The sequence below is a fragment of the Python bivittatus genome, unplaced genomic scaffold (assembly GCF_059951505.1).
Source record: "Python bivittatus isolate LINGU-HERP-01145 unplaced genomic scaffold, Pbiv_v1 ctg000840_np1212, whole genome shotgun sequence".
Taxonomy (NCBI): Eukaryota; Metazoa; Chordata; class Lepidosauria; order Squamata; family Pythonidae; genus Python; species Python bivittatus.
Window position 1 is genome coordinate 33,366,046 of NW_028277113.1, and position 15,789 is coordinate 33,381,834.

Below are 15,789 nucleotides of genomic sequence, written 5' to 3' on the forward strand. Positions count from 1 at the left end.
GACCGCACGATCATGCTGCAGCATGATTTAATTTGGTTTAAGGTGCTTCCGAAACCTTAATGCATTTGGTGTTTGACAGGTACTCCAAGCACGCCATGTGTACTCCAGATCACATTTTGCCCTTCAAACCGAGGTCTCTTCAGAACTCTAGTAGTTATAACAGAAATCACATTGAATTTCTAAGGACACCTGTACAGAGGCTAAAAGCATGCAAAACAAGCCCTTGGTCAAGCTTGATACTCTTTCATTGTAGATGTACACATTAGCTTTTAATATTAACTTGCATTTCCTGCAGCGAACAGAAGCAAAAACTGATCAGGAAAAGAAGGCAGAGCAGCAGCCGCAGCAGCAGGAAGCCATAAAGAAGGTTGTGCAGGAAACTGTAATGGTCGAGGAGAAACTTGTGATGAGTGTGCATGCAAGTGGGGATGCTGCTGAATTGGCTGGCCTTCAGCTGGATGCTACGGCACAGACAATATCTCATGTGGCTTCTAGCATCAAAGGGAAGGAGGGCTCTGCTATGACTGAGGGGGCTAAAGAGGAAAAATGGCAGGCGGTTGAAAAGGCTGCAGTCCAACAGGAAGAAACTGCTACTATTTCTCATGATCTGGAAGAGGAGCAGAGTAAATCAGCCCATATTTTGAATACACAGGAAAGAAAACCTCTTTTTGAGGTAATTAGACATGTCTGATTTGCTGATTTTGAACAAAAGCATAAATCGCCATACACTTCTTCAGTGAAGTTATGAAATGCACATATATTGTTATTGTGAGCAGTTTGTTTCTTAAGGCAGCTTCACATGCAGCTGTTCTTCACTTGTATGGCTTTCAAGCTCAATTGGCCCTTTACATTAATCATCCCTGTTCGGTTTAGTATGACATTTAAATGTGGGTACATGGCTATTATGTGATTAAGGCTAGCAGCCTTAATTACTGTCTGTAGCTGTGGTCCAGCCGGGGCTTCCCTTGATGTGTGAATGTAGACTAATGTCTGTCTTTTGACAAAGTAGCGCATAGTCCACATGGAAACCCAAGGCAGGATGCAGGAATTCTCTTTCATAGTGATTCCTGCTGCTTCATATTCTTCCATCTCTCCCCACTGGTATACATGCAGATGTTAAAAACAAAGTTTGCCTTCCCCTTGAAGCACTGGGCTTCTCTGCAGATCACCATTTCTTTGAAAATTTAAAAAATCAACTGGGAAGCAACACAATGTTTCTTCACGTGCATGGCATCTTGAAGTTTCTTGCAATGTTTGTTTTAGGTTTGTTTTTGTTTTAATTTACTTTTTGACATCGTGCACTCTCTAAGAAGCATTTTGGACTAAATAATACAGCTTAACCATGCCGACACTAGAACATATTTTATCAGAGCAAAGGATGAAGTATAATCTTTCATGGAAAAATCACTACCTGTTACTTTATATTACCTAATCTACTGTATAAACATTTCCCTACATTTTTTTTTCAAATCTGAAAACGGTCCTAAAAGCACTTCCCAATTGATTTATTGGAATGTTCTAATTTCAAACTGCCATATATGCAATCTTAGCGTGGTTTTGATCCTGTTTTAACTATTTAAAGAAAAATAAGCTTATATAAATTTGGGCCTCAACAAAATGAATTTAAACTTTAAATGGAAAAAGATATATGCTATTTAAATATGTTCTTAATTTAGATATAAATAATGGTAAAAATGCTGTTTATATGTAATTGCATATAATTGAGATATTTCCTCTTATGCAAGAGCATTCATTTACATTTTACCCCTGAATACTAGAAAATCAAGGAATTTTAATGTATGCTACATTTATATTTCATTGGAACAGTCACCCATTGTGAAGACTGAGACAATCAGTTTTGGCAGTGCTGCTCCTGGTGGAGAAAAATTGGAAATTTCTATGAAAGAAGTACCTGTTGTCCATACTGAAACAAAAACCATTACATATGAATCATCTGAGGTAAGGCACTAAAAACAGAAATTGGGAAAATATAACAGGCAGATTCTATGAACAATAAAATAAAATTTGCACCGAAGCTAACAGATTGGTAATGAAGGCAACATATGTACAAAATTAAACTTTATACGGACTAAGAAGCCTTTAATAATGGTTTTGTCTGAGACCAATTTTTTATTTTAAAAAATAGCAGAGCATAGGTAATACTGAAAAAAAGAAAAGTTTTTTAGTTCTCATGATGTGAACATTTTTGAAGACTGATTGAAAAATTGGTTGGTGTAATAACATTAAAATATATCTTCATTATGACTTGACATTGTATCAGTTGAAGACTAAAAGATGGATACAGTGTTGTTTTGTAATGCTATTCATCTGGTTTTCAGTGCTAGACAAATTACCATTCCATCTGCATTTGACTATTGAAAGAAGTGAACTATTTAAATTCTACTTCATAGTAAGAATATTTGCCAACTTTATACAAGTATCTCCAATCTTGAATGCATTTGTCATTTCATACAGTGTTTGTTTATCTTCTTTTCTTAGATGGATTCTAGTGCTGACTCTGAACCAGGAGTTCTGATGAGTGCACAGACCATCACTTCTGAAACTACTAGTACTACAACTACTACACATATCACCAAAGTAGGTGTCTCAGAAATTTGTTTACTTCAATATAGGCTTGAGTTTATTTGTAAATATATAAATATCTGACCTAAACAACTAAAGTAACCAGTTATTTATTTTAAAAATTATAGTCTTTCAGACTTAAAATGGCTCCCCAAGGCAGTTTATAGTATTTAAAACTTCTTTACAAGTAATAATGTAGATCAGGGGTTAGAAACTTTTAGGATGGCAGACACCACAAATGAGAGCCAGTGGGAAGCAGTTTTTAAGTTTTAGGGTTGTTTTCTGAAATTTTTGTATTGCCGGATAATTTAGAATTTGTAGGACAGATACCAAAGCAGGAGGACATTAAAAGAGGTGCCAGGACCAAAACAAACAGCAGCATGTTTATTTAAATTGTCCCCATTGATTATTTACAGTACCAGGGGCCCATCCTCCATCTGCCACAGTGAGCCCAAGTAGTTAGAAATTTGACTCACAAAGAGGTTGCTTTCGTTGGGCAAGTTTTATAGCCCTGCAACCTCTCTTTCCCCCTCCACTTTCAGAGTTGCTCAGTTCAGGCATCAGCAAAGGAAGGTTAGATATTTATGAGGATTACAACAAAAGAGGGAAATAATTATCTGATTGGGGTTAGAGCTAGAAGTTTGTTATCTCAAAGCTTGCAAGAATAAATAGGTTGTCTAAGCAGCTTCTGTTCCAGGTGTTAAATGAAAATGCAGGTCAACCATAGGATAAGGCTAGGCTGGGGACACCCAGATTCCAATCTACAGTCAGCCATGGAAATTCACTACATGACTTGTTACTCTCTCTGAGCCCAATGTATTTTACAGTGTTTGTGAGCTCCTGAATGAAAGATTAAAAATAACAATTTTTTTAGAAATTTCACATGATTAAAGTAACTAAAAACTTGTGACATTGCATGTAAGAACTTTTTTAATTTAAAAAACATTATTTCTAAGTGTTAATATATATTTTTTGAAAGGTAAATGGGAATTATCTAGTTGTGTGGGACACCAGATTGCCCATTCAACATTGTAGACCATTAAAACAAAACAAAAATCCACAGGCAAGAGCAAAAACTTAATAAAAATATGGCCTAAAAAACATTAAAGAGATTAATTTATTCCTAAATGACTGTCCCTTGTGTTTCCACCAGGCACTTCACTCTTGGTTCCAGACTTACTGTAGGTGTAAGCTTCTGAAAATGATCGTATCAGATTCATAAGAGGGAAAAATGGTTCTTCAAGATTCTGATCCCATGCTGTTTGTTATGTAATAGTCAATATCAAGTAGAAAGTTTGCATACAGGTAGTCTTTGCTTAACGACCATTCATTCAGTGACCGAATTTACGTCAGTGCTGAACGAAGGGAGTTACGACCTGTGCCCGAAGTTACGGCCGTTGCAGCACCCCTACAGTCACGTGATCACGATCTGGGCCCTTGGCAATCAATTCACACAACTAGTTGCCAAGCACCCCGCAATCATGTGATCACCATTTGCAATGTTCCCTGCTGGCTTCCCCAGAAAGTCAGTGGGGAAGCCAGCAGGAAAGTTTGCAAGCTATGCTACCTGCTGAGAGGACTCCTTCTTGTCTCTGGGGGCTGGCTGAAAAAGCTCCGTGCTGAAATCCAAGCAGGATTTTCAGCTCCAGAGTGGAGAGGCTTCAGAAGCCTCTCAAGTCTGAGGCTGAAAATCCAAGCAGCTCTGAGGCCCTTACGCACTACACCTCTGTGCATCCTCCCTGACCATGCATCTCCTTGTCCCTCCCCCCCTGGAGCACTTGGGGCTTGCAACTTCCTGCTGGCTTCCCCACTGACTTGACTGTGGGAAGCCGGCAGGAACTTGCCTTGCCTAATGACATATGATTCTGGCTTAACTACAGCAGCTAGGAGTGCCAGGATTGCAGTCGCTAAACGAAGTGGTCACATGATGATTCACTTAACAACTGCATCGCTTAGTGACCTAAATTCTGGTCCCAGTTGTGGTTATTAAGCGAAGACTACCTGTAATGTAATTAAACACTGTAGAATAGATGAGGTGGAATCCACAAAGACAGTTGGTAAAGGCAAGAAAAAATTGCATTTTAATAAAGAGTAAGTCTCTTCCAGAAGAATAGCATATTTTTAAAATGTCTGACAATAAGGATGTACACAAAATGGAAAAAGAAGCTTTGTTTCAAGCTTGAACAAATTACTTAAGAATATTTTGAGTTAACTATATTCCAATAAAATGAAACCTGATACATTTCAAGTGTTGTTCTTAAGAAACAATAGGAATTTGAAACAAGACACAGAAGGTATGATGGCTAACTATGTCACCCAACATACAGAAAGGTTGGCCAAGAAACTGATCAGTTGATTGATTGAGAGATAAACCTGTTGAGAATAGAATAGAACCATGGTAAGGCATGCTTTTTATGGCATCTTCTCTTTTTAAAAATGTATTTTAATGCTTTAAAATGCAACACATAACAAATTTTACAATAAAGTAAAAGAAAAATTGAAAAAATGCAAACAGTAAACTTATCATTATATAACTGTAAAATATAGAAAGTATATTATTATAAAATATATAAAATATAAACCTCAATTTTTAAACAATGACTTTAACCTTGATCACACAGAATTTTGCTCAGTATTTATATATGCAACAATCTAGGGGCCATAGATCCAAAGTTTTTCATAAACCAGTTCCAAATTTTAGGAGTAAAATTCAACAACTGTCAGGCCCAGCACAAGAACAACAGGGAAACAATCCAACCAAGTTCAGTTCTTTTATTGCTTACACCATAGAGACAGAATCTTGCCAAACTAAATCTATACTATGCTAACCTAATGGATATACCCTGGAAGATTCTAGGGAGTGGCTATTCTAAGTCTCCTCCTCTTCCCACGTTCCTGCTCTGGATTGTGTTGCCTCTTGTCTCCCCCCCCCACCCCCATCCCTTTCCTCCTGTAATGCGCTCCCTCCTTTCTGAGAACCTGGTTCTCTATGCATTCCATCACACCAACACACTGACATCTTTACATTTTAACTCTCTTATTAACAGTGTTAAGAACATTAAATCTTTATGGAATTACCTGGAGGACATATCCAAATCACATGCATTATATTGCATCTTTAACACAAAAAGGTAGATAACTATCCCTTTTTAAACATCCAATGATATATCCAGTGAACTCCACAAAGTCTTGTTTATGAATTAGTCTCTTCCTAAGATTATGAAAGATCTATTTAACATTTTTTAGACTTGAGATCAGAAGCTTCTTTCTATTCACATGCACACTGCACGCTTTTGCATTTGGTATCCTGAAAACTAAACATCATAGCAACCATATCTATCATTTAAATGCAGAATACGCTGTTTTGCATTTGGCAAGCTGCCTTAAAAAAAAATTTAGAGGCAAAAACATTCTAATTTCCCATAGGGAAAAAAAAAGCAGTAAACTTAACTACTAGGCAGTAAACTTCTTTTGACAATATCTTGAGGCCTTATTTGCTTTTTTTTTCTTCCTTTAAGACAGTGAAAGGAGGCATTTCAGAGACAAGAATTGAAAAGCGAATTGTGATCACGGGTGATGCAGACATTGACCATGATCAGGTATGACATACAAGCTTCTAAAATTATCTCCAAATTGGTCTGTTTTCTATAAACCTAAAAGTCACTTTTAGTGCCAGCAGGTCTTTAAAATATATTAGATTACTATACAGTTGAAATATAAAATGTCTGTTTTGAGTCACGTTTCCTCATTTGGAAATTGTAAATTTAATCATGAATCTCTCTTCACCTTGCTACTGATCATGCATGTTCCACCTCCTTCTCCTTTCTGCCCTTCTGTGGTTTCCTTGTGCTAGGCTCTGGCTCAGGCAATTAAAGAGGCCAAAGAGCAGCACCCTGACATGTCAGTGACCAAAGTAGTGGTACATAAAGAGACAGAAATCACACCAGAAGATGGGGAGGATTGACCACAGGTAAGAGGACTAGATTTTTTCCAGACACTCACAGACTGGCATGTGACAAAGATCATTCCTTCTTCCATAATCCATCATTAATCTTTTCTATTTATTCTTTCTGGCATTTGTACTATGTTTTGTACAAAAAGAATGATTTGGCTGTTTAGGTTAACTTTAAGGAGTAGAACATTTTCTTTATGTTAATGCCAGTTAGAGAAATAGGAGAAACCCATTTGCTTATGTCTGCTTGCTAGTTGCTGTGCCTTTTCCATGAAGTTGCTCTGTAGTTGGCAGTCCTGAAGATTGCTTATGCATATAGTTTGTGGGCAAAGAAAGCATTTTCTTTAATTGTAAAATAACTGTTTTGCCTGAAAAAGCTTGCAAGTACGTTGAACTGAAATACCAGTATTTAAGTTTCAACTGCAAAGTTGTTTGCGTATGGCCTTTTTTAAACTGTACATTTTTCTAAGTTTCCTAAGTAATATGTTCTGGCAATTTTTATGATAGTTACATTGTTTCTTAAAAGGAGACAATGACATGTAGTTTTTGCTGCTGTGATTCAGTAAAGGCATGCTGATAAATTCTTGCTAAATTAGCATTGTGATGTTAATGCAGTTACTATATGCATGTGCTAGAATATGTTTTGCATACTAACCTACTATTGCAAGATCTAGTAACACTTGTATAATCTACAAAGGCTAAATGTTGTGTGTAAGAAAGAAAGAGATGGCTTTTACTTCGTTTGAACTGCTAGAATAATCTTAATTTCAAATAATAAGTTTTCCCAAATGTCCATATAAATTATGTGTTACTGCATGAAACATTGGAATTTTCAAAAATCAATTGCTGTGGTTTTATTGATATATGTAGAAGTTGGGAACAGAGAAGAAGGAACAAAGAAAGAGATGAGTTTTGAGTTGGGAGTAGAGCCTGAACAATTAATGGAATTATGTAGCAGAACATTTGGGAATTACAAGTATTTATATAGTATACATAAAGAACTATTTTCATATGGAGTTGTTACGTATGTTACTAACTTATATTGAATCAAGGCATTTTCTACATGCCTAGTAATGCCTACTCTGCTAGTTGTCCCAAGCTAGTAAACCAAATTTTTCCAGTGCATCTAGTTGATGTCCTTTCATTACAGTTGCTAAGAATTGGATCTTGAACATTTTACAATCGGTAGTCATTCCTTTTAAATTCTTTTTGAAACCATTCCTGATCCCCCCACAAATTAAAATCCAGTTGTTTATATTCATTTACCAAACTGGCTTTGACCTGAACATTGCTATTGTTTATAAATAAGATAGATTTCTATCTATCAAAAGGCTCTCATTAAAAAAAAAAGACTATGAATACAATTGTATATATTTTCAGAAAAATTGAGGTCTGAGCCAAAAATACTATTTTTATGACTCATCCAGTAATTTTGCATAAGCCTGAAGACTTCCTTTGTGGTAGAAATAGTTATAATTCTTTTTGTGCTTTTATTTACTATTTTAGATTATTTATGGAATTTAACTATACTCTCTCTACTGCAGGAATAAAATAGCTTTCTTACGAACTTCATCACTGGGAATATCAGAACCTGTATGGAGTCTTGGTTCTAACCCAGCTGGCTTGCATCTCTCCAGAGAAATTTTCAGAATGGAAGATTTTGATCTTGATTGCTAACTAAGGACACTGGCAGAAATTCCCCATTTACAGCAATTTGAATCAGCATTAATAATCTAATAATTGCATGAAACAACAACAAATTACAAAAAAGCAGCATTTTTATTTTCCTAAATCAACTTTACATCTATATGGCACGTTCATCAATACTATAAAACAACTGTATTATGCTACACATAAAACAGCTCATGCCTTTACTATTATTGAGAGTCTAAACAACAGTTTCTTAGGGTACAAAGTTTTGTTTAGGGGAAATCAAGATCACACTAAAATACTAGAAGCTGTACAGGTACTATATATATGTTTTATCACATTAGATGTGCCAATAACATACTTTATTCAGTAAATAACTTGAATCATATACTTGTTATAATTTGGTTTTATTATTCTTGTTCAATAAACAATGGTGAATCTCTAATCTTATTTAAATGCTTACAAATATGCTTTGTTTATCTGATTTGGGACCCTTAATAGTTAATCATGATTTCTAGAATTGTTAAAGTTAGAAATCCTGCCGTCACTTTTCTAAAGTCTCAATCTATAAATTTGCATTGTGATTATTTTGAATAAAATGTATGTTTTCCTTAGCATCTCAGATATGCTTATCTGAAAATGTGATTTTTCAAAAACTGAGTTCCTGTCTACTCTCAGAGAAAGATGTTTCTTTTGCAAGTCTAGTCAGTGTTCCTTACCTAGGTCAGAGTTAAGCCTTAAACCATACACAACACTTACCAAGCATTATTTCATTTTGGTTATCACATCAATTTAAGGGATCCTATCTTCTTTATGCTGTCAGTTTCATCACAATACATGGCAAATGTATGTTTCTGCATAGTAAAATAAAAGTGGTAAATGCACCTAAATTTGTACTGGTCTGTGTCTAAAAAATGTTTTGCTGTATTTAAATGTTGGTACTATTTGTATAATATCAAAGGCATTTAATGTGTAAAACAGATGTTCTTTCATACAGTCTCGATATGGTGTTAGGTGGATAAAAATAGAAGGTCAGGGACGACTGAAAAAGATTGTAAAAATTAATTCTGTCTGTTCAATTTTGTACATATATCTTCCCTCTGATTTCTTCTGTATTATATATCTATGTAATGTGTTTCATGTAAGATCAATGAGGCTCATGATCAACTAAATATTTTTGAGCATTAGCTTGAAAAAAATAGTTTTGTATTTTATATTCTAAATCTAGCTAGAATGCTTCTAAATGCAATATTGGAAGAATTGAATATTTCTTTTGTGATCAATCACTGAAATCAGTGAAATGCTGAAGTATTGTGCCTTTGATGTTTGAATTTAGTTGCTCATTCACAATTCAGGCATGATATTCTTTCACTGAAGAGAAGATATAATAAACTGCATTTGGTAGGCTTTGGAATAATGAAGGAATAGCTAAAATGTTATTTTTGTCAATAATGGCCAAACACACACACATGGTTCAGCTCAAGTGCAGGTACTTTGAAGGGAGGCTATTTAGGACATAATAGAATGACTAATTATTTTGAAATTAAAAAAGACAATCTGTAGAGAAAATATATAGAGTTCTTTGCAGGTGTGGAGCTTCATGCCCTGTTTGTACGTTCAGTGTCCCCCCAGATGATAAATTATAGAACAAATGACAGAAATAATTGTATTGGCCAAATAAATAACTTATGCTTTACTCTAGACACAGCAATAAATCATAACATTCCATTCACACTGTATTCTTACAGTAGAAGCTTTCAGATATGACACAGCTGGATAAGTTGCTTTATTGTAAGTACAGTCGAAGCCATGTATGTATGTGTGTGTGTATATATGTGTGTGTGTGTGTGTGTACACACACACACACAGTGATACCTCGGTTCACGAACTTAATTCGTTTCACGATTCTGGTCGTGAACCGAATCAAATTTTCCCATAAGGTTCCGTGTAAATGAGGTTAATCCGTTCTGAACTATATGTATTTTTTTTTAACCACAAAAATATGAAACAAAGTACAGTACAGTATGAAGAGAGAGAACACTAACCTTGCTTGAGGCGACACCAAAAAGCTTCACAGCAAGTGTCTGTCTGCAACCGCGATCTCACCTAGAGGAAGCCATGACGTGTCAGAGCAGGGAAGATGGCCGCGGGTCGTGTTCATCACCCGATGTGGAGTTCGCAAAAATTTTGCAAATGCTGCTGTTCGTGAACCGAATTGTTCGCGAACAGAAGCGTTCGTGAACCGAGGTATTACTATACATGCAAAAGATCAGCCTATTGTGGAACACAAAAATCAACCATATGCAGTTATATAGTTATAGCATCTGTCTTCTCCAGGGTTTAAATTCTAGATCCTTTTCTCCCACCTTTTTGAATTAATGGAAATGAGGCCATTCTCTTCCTAGCCTTGAGAATGGGAGGTACAGTTACATAATTAGGTCTCCTCTGAGAACCACTGAAGTTTTTACCACTAAGGTAAGGTTCTTACCTTAACAGCTTCAGCCCTAACAATAACCACTGCAGTTGCATTACTGTAATAATCTGAATTAGTGGTTAAAAAAAGGCCAGAATGTTATAAAAAATTATGGATGTTGTACCATTCAGAAAATTGGCATATCTTCATAGAGCTTGCTGAGTCAAAATGTGCTTCCATTTGACATGTCAGTGGTTTTGGCCATGTTCATGATACCTAATATACTGGAAATAGTTATATGTTCTTTTTTATTTATTGACCCTCTCAAAAGACTTTGGGTTGAGTTAAAAGCGATGCTTTATTTTTCAAAACTTTTTAATAGGGTCATTTTTCATAATATATTCTGATTGGTGACTTTCATGTCTTTAAAATTCATGCAAAATATAATTGATACACTTGGTTCGTTCAGCAAAATATACCATCAAATAACAAATTCTCCAAAATGTTCCTGTATATGTTACCTTTTAAAGAGTTAGCTATGTGTATACTGATGCAATTGTAAACATTTTACTGTACAAAAGATTAAATTCAACTTAACACAGTGGGATTTACAATGAAATCCCATTTTAGCAGACTTATTTGAGGGTATCCATTATTCCCAAAAGCCTTTGAATCAAGTAAGTCATTGGGATGATGCAATTTACATCATTTGCAAGATGATACCCAATTTACACAGTTTGCAATGGAGTTTACTGCATTGTGTCCAAAGCCCATTCAAAGTGTGGAAAATTAAGGTTTCACTACTTGCAAGTAAATAAGCAAATGATTGTGGCTTTTTAAAATCATTTTTGATATTATAAACCAATAAATTTTCCACTCTGAGATACTATGAGGTATCCTACCTGACTTACTATCACAATTTTGGGATTAATGTTCATCCAATCATTTTTAATTTTTTTCTTGCTTTGGGCTTCATATTTGCACATGACATTTGCTCAATCATCTTATTTTCCATAATGAAAAATCAAAAATTAATCTCTTACATCATTTTTATCTTAATCCACTTGTATTATATTGAAATAAAGTAACCAAGTATACACTAGGATCTTTGTTATTATTATTGCTATAATAAAGTACAGAAAAGACAAGAACCTTACAACAGAATACAAAAGAGTAAGTATGATAAAGAGGGAAAATGAAGTGTTCTGCAATTAATAAAGGTGTTGTGCTTTGAGTTTGGAATAAAGCAGTCCTATCTGAAGTTTTGTGTCAGAATGTTGAAACAGCCCTTCCATTCTAAGAACAAAACAACCCTTGAAACATCTGAAGGTCAACTCGGGAACAGCTGTGGTCCCTTGTTTTTCACTCCCGAGCCTCAATAATAGGCATGGTGGTTCATGTTGAATACTAACTAGAACTCAAATTGTAAAAATTGGCGCAAGCAGGAAACTTTTTAAACATTTTTAAAAACAAAAAAGTCCCCACAGTACAATGGAAATACAGTTTTCTCCTCAGTTGAAAAATCTATTTAGATAAGCATCAGTTAGCAACACCCCCACACACACACAAAAGGAGAGGTGTTTTCAATTTCTTTAAATCTGTAGTTTACTCAGCCAATAGATGGTACGAAGCAGTTCAATAATCCAATATTCCATTCAATATCTAAATTGTTTTCTTAAAGTTTCGATTTTTTTTTTAAAAAAATTCTTAGCTGATTTTCTGACTACCCTTAGGGTAGTTTCTGTAGGACTAATTTTTTCTTCCCTGATATTTTTACCTGGCCCTAAGGGTGGCTGGTGGCTAGCGGGGGGAAAGGAATGGTCTGGTGTTGCTTTTTAACTACATGAGTAACGTTAAGAGATGTGAAGTGCCCATGCATTCTGGCTAGGCTGGAACAAGGCTGAAAAATAGCTCAATCAAAAACTCCAAACCTTAACCCAACTGCCGTGCTCGGAAAAGTTGGAAGACTCAAACTGATACTGCTTGAAACAGGCAACGTCATTTCACATTCAGAACAAAACCCTCAAATCTGTGTTTTGTTTCATACTTGGAACACTCAAAACCTATATAACAAGCTATATTTAATTTAAAATATGCTGCTGAATTGCTATCTTGAAGTGACTGGAATAGTGAATTGCTAAAACCAAATAACAGCAAAAAGCATATATAAGATTGGCCTTTCAGGAAATCAAAGATCATGGTTCATATAATAAAGCTATAGCTACACTAGTCATTTTGCAAGGCAAGAATCAGTATTATTATTGTTAAGTGCCACAATAGATTCACTGAAAAACTACAGTACTAACTACACAATTAGGAAATATGCTGTAATGAACATAATAGTGTAAAGATGTATTGGGCTGTGCTGTACAACATAGAGAACATTTCTCTCCAAAGGAACTATATTGTAGCATGTCATATCACAATAAGAATGCTATCAGAAGCAAATTAATTGGTTTAGAAAGACAGAATACTAGAATAAGGATAAAATGCACAACGATGATTTAGTGTTGGTGAATTTGCTTTTTGTTGGAGGGGTTGATTGCCAGGTTCTGTGCAAGAAAAAATAAAAAAGTTAATGCCTATTTGTAACAGTTGTGGTCTTTTGTTGGTATATATTCTACATCGTACAAAGTAACTAAGACAACCTTGTTTAAAGTCATTTATACTTTATACATACTGTATACAGAAGTATATAGAGTACAATATGCTAATTATTTTTGTTGTTCAGTCGTTAAGTCGTGTCCGACTCTTCGTGACCCCATGAACCATATTGCACCAGGCCTTCCTGTCCTTCACTGCCTCCCTGAGTTTGCTCAGTTTCATGCTCATTGCTTCAGTGATGCTATCTAACCATCTCATCCTCTGCTGTCCTCTTCTCCTTTTGCCTTCAATCTTTCCCTAATTATAGGAGGAATCTTAATTTCAGAAAAGCATTATCAACTTCATTTCTGCCTCATTAAGATAAGAGATCATAATGCACAGTTTAAGGGGAGTTGGTAGAATTGCTGTACGTGCAAGACCATATAGATGCAGTAACCAGGAAAATTCAGCAACCTATAGACAAAAGATTTCTGCCTTACAGAGAGATGTTGTCTGTTTCCATTACATGAGTTCCATGTGCTTCCTAGAATTGTACATTATACATCTGAAAGACTTTTTTTTTGCTGGCAAGCACTCTAGGCAATAGTGGCAAAATCAAAAAACTCAACACAATAGCCCTCTCTGGCCTCCTTTGTCTTGGAGCTGATCTTGGAGTGCCCTGTGGACTGAGGTCAGAAAAGCCACTGAGTTCACAGACTTCCTGATAGCTGTGGACATGTCTCAAGGAATCTCAGGCTAATATACAGTATGTAGGTGGCCATCTGTTAGATATGTGTTTACTTTAGAGCTGTTGTTTGGTGGTCTGAATATGAAGGGCATTAGATCTGGCCTGTTTCTTAGGTTGGATCACTTAAAAGTCAAACTATTTGCTACACAGGACCATTATGAAGGTCCAGCACACGCATTTGATGGATCTGTAGGGTTTCTGGAAGACACTTGGGGAGTTCCCTAATGATCTGATAGGTTGCTCTGTTTATTGCCTGATTAGACTCTTACAACAGAAAATAATAAAAGCTACCAGGGAAATCAACCCCAAGTAGACTGCTTCTGGTTGCTGATCACAGGGTGCATCTTTCTTTTCTGAGGAGCCCTGGAAGATGAAGCATCAGAAACCATGCTGGAATACCAATGGTGAAAGACTAAAAGTGAATCTGACTGAGCAGTGGTACAAGCTCAAATTCAAGCCTACAGTAGGGAACCATGGAGTTGACCTTGGAGAAATTATCTAGAAGCCATTAAGACAATGGGCAGAAGCATTCACTAAGCCTGGGGAGGCGGGAAAGTTTTAGTCTCTGGGTTAGTGTGGTTGGGTGGACCTCTTTATTAGCTTTTGTCTCTATTGACCCTGACTTAACTTAAATCTCCAGGATTAGATGGATTGCATCCTAGTGTGCTGAAGAAATTTATAGATAACAGGCCAACCCTGATGAACTCACCTTTACTGGGTACAATGAAGCAGAAGCTAGAGAGCCATATGGAAAGGATATTTAAATTTATGCAATGGGCAAGGTATTGGAGTCTTCCAACTGTGTGATCTACACATTCTTTCTTTTCATTTTAGATTTAGAAATCCTACTTAAGAAATCACACCTCAGACCCTAATACCATACCTTTAGGTACTGTATCTTACCAACACTTTATTTTTCTTTTGTGTAAAAGAATCACTGTGACAGAAAGTAAACCCATGGTAGATAAGAGTTCAGCTAATTGTTACCAATTTTCTGGGTTTGTTTCATAGAATTATGGGCAGGCTTTGCATAACTTCCTAAACGGATTTTGCAGGACACATTGAACTACAAACCAGCAAACCACATTTTAGTTTAATGTAATTGTATCATACAAACCAAGCTTCTGCAGTCAGTTCATTATCTTTATTTATAATCACCTTTTAGGATAGTAATTCTCCCAAAGTGACTTATGGAGTCCTTGGGATTCTCTGAGTTTGGTTGTTTTCTTCCAAAGTTTTGTTACCCGGCTAAGTAACATGTTTATGTACTGTGGCTTGCCCTGCCTGTGTTGGTGGCTTTTTTTTTTTCCTGGTAGTTTCTTGATTAGGGTATTGTTTACTGCTTGATTGTATAATCTTGGTGTTAATCTCTGCTTATCTGGGTGATGATTGCTAATGAGATGTTCTGATCTTTTGTTTCCTTTTTATTGTCTCTCTTGAGTAGTGTGTAGATGTTGTTTATGTACCTATTCTCTACATCTCTATTATCTCTATGTGCCTATTCTCTTCTATTGGTACCAAAATGACTTGATGTAAACTACCAAGTGGTGTTTGGTTGCAGCTGACTAAACCATAATCAGTCAATCTAAACAACTGTAAATACAAATACAAATATTTAAAAAGTAACGTGTAAGGCCTCAAACATCTTTCCGCCAGGGCAGCAACGACAATGGCTGTCCGAAAAGGGTCACGGTCCCTCGTCTGCTTTCCTTTAATCAGGAGAACCACCTTTTTCACAAGATCAGTTTATGATTCAGCGTGTCACGGGGAGCCAGAACCCTGGGTTAACCATAGTTAAGTTAGTCGTCAACTAGAAAACCTATTGTCTTTTCGCTGGAAAGCCTGGGCTCGAGCGCTATT

General features: G+C 35.9%; 1 protein-coding gene across 13 annotated transcripts in view; it reads left to right on the forward strand.

Annotated features, from left to right (window-relative positions):
- EPB41L3 (erythrocyte membrane protein band 4.1 like 3) overlaps nucleotides 1-11,697 on the forward strand; it is a 139,844-nt gene extending 128,147 nt beyond the window's left edge. For 8 of the 13 annotated variants that reach the window (XM_025165752.2, XM_025165744.2, XM_025165751.2 and 5 more), the window contains 6 exons: nucleotides 296-673; nucleotides 1,828-1,959; nucleotides 2,500-2,598; nucleotides 6,102-6,182; nucleotides 6,437-6,553; nucleotides 8,080-11,697. In XM_025165752.2, coding sequence (XP_025021520.2) covers nucleotides 296-673; nucleotides 1,828-1,959; nucleotides 2,500-2,598; nucleotides 6,102-6,182; nucleotides 6,437-6,547 — 801 coding nt within the window. In that variant the 3' untranslated portion in view covers nucleotides 6,548-6,553; nucleotides 8,080-11,697. The remainder of the gene's footprint in view (nucleotides 1-295; nucleotides 674-1,827; nucleotides 1,960-2,499; nucleotides 2,599-6,101; nucleotides 6,183-6,436; nucleotides 6,554-8,079) is intronic. The other 5 variants (XM_088130814.1, XM_088130815.1, XM_088130817.1 and 2 more) reach the window with 3 other exon arrangements.
- The last annotated feature ends 4,092 nt before the right edge of the window (nucleotides 11,698-15,789 follow it).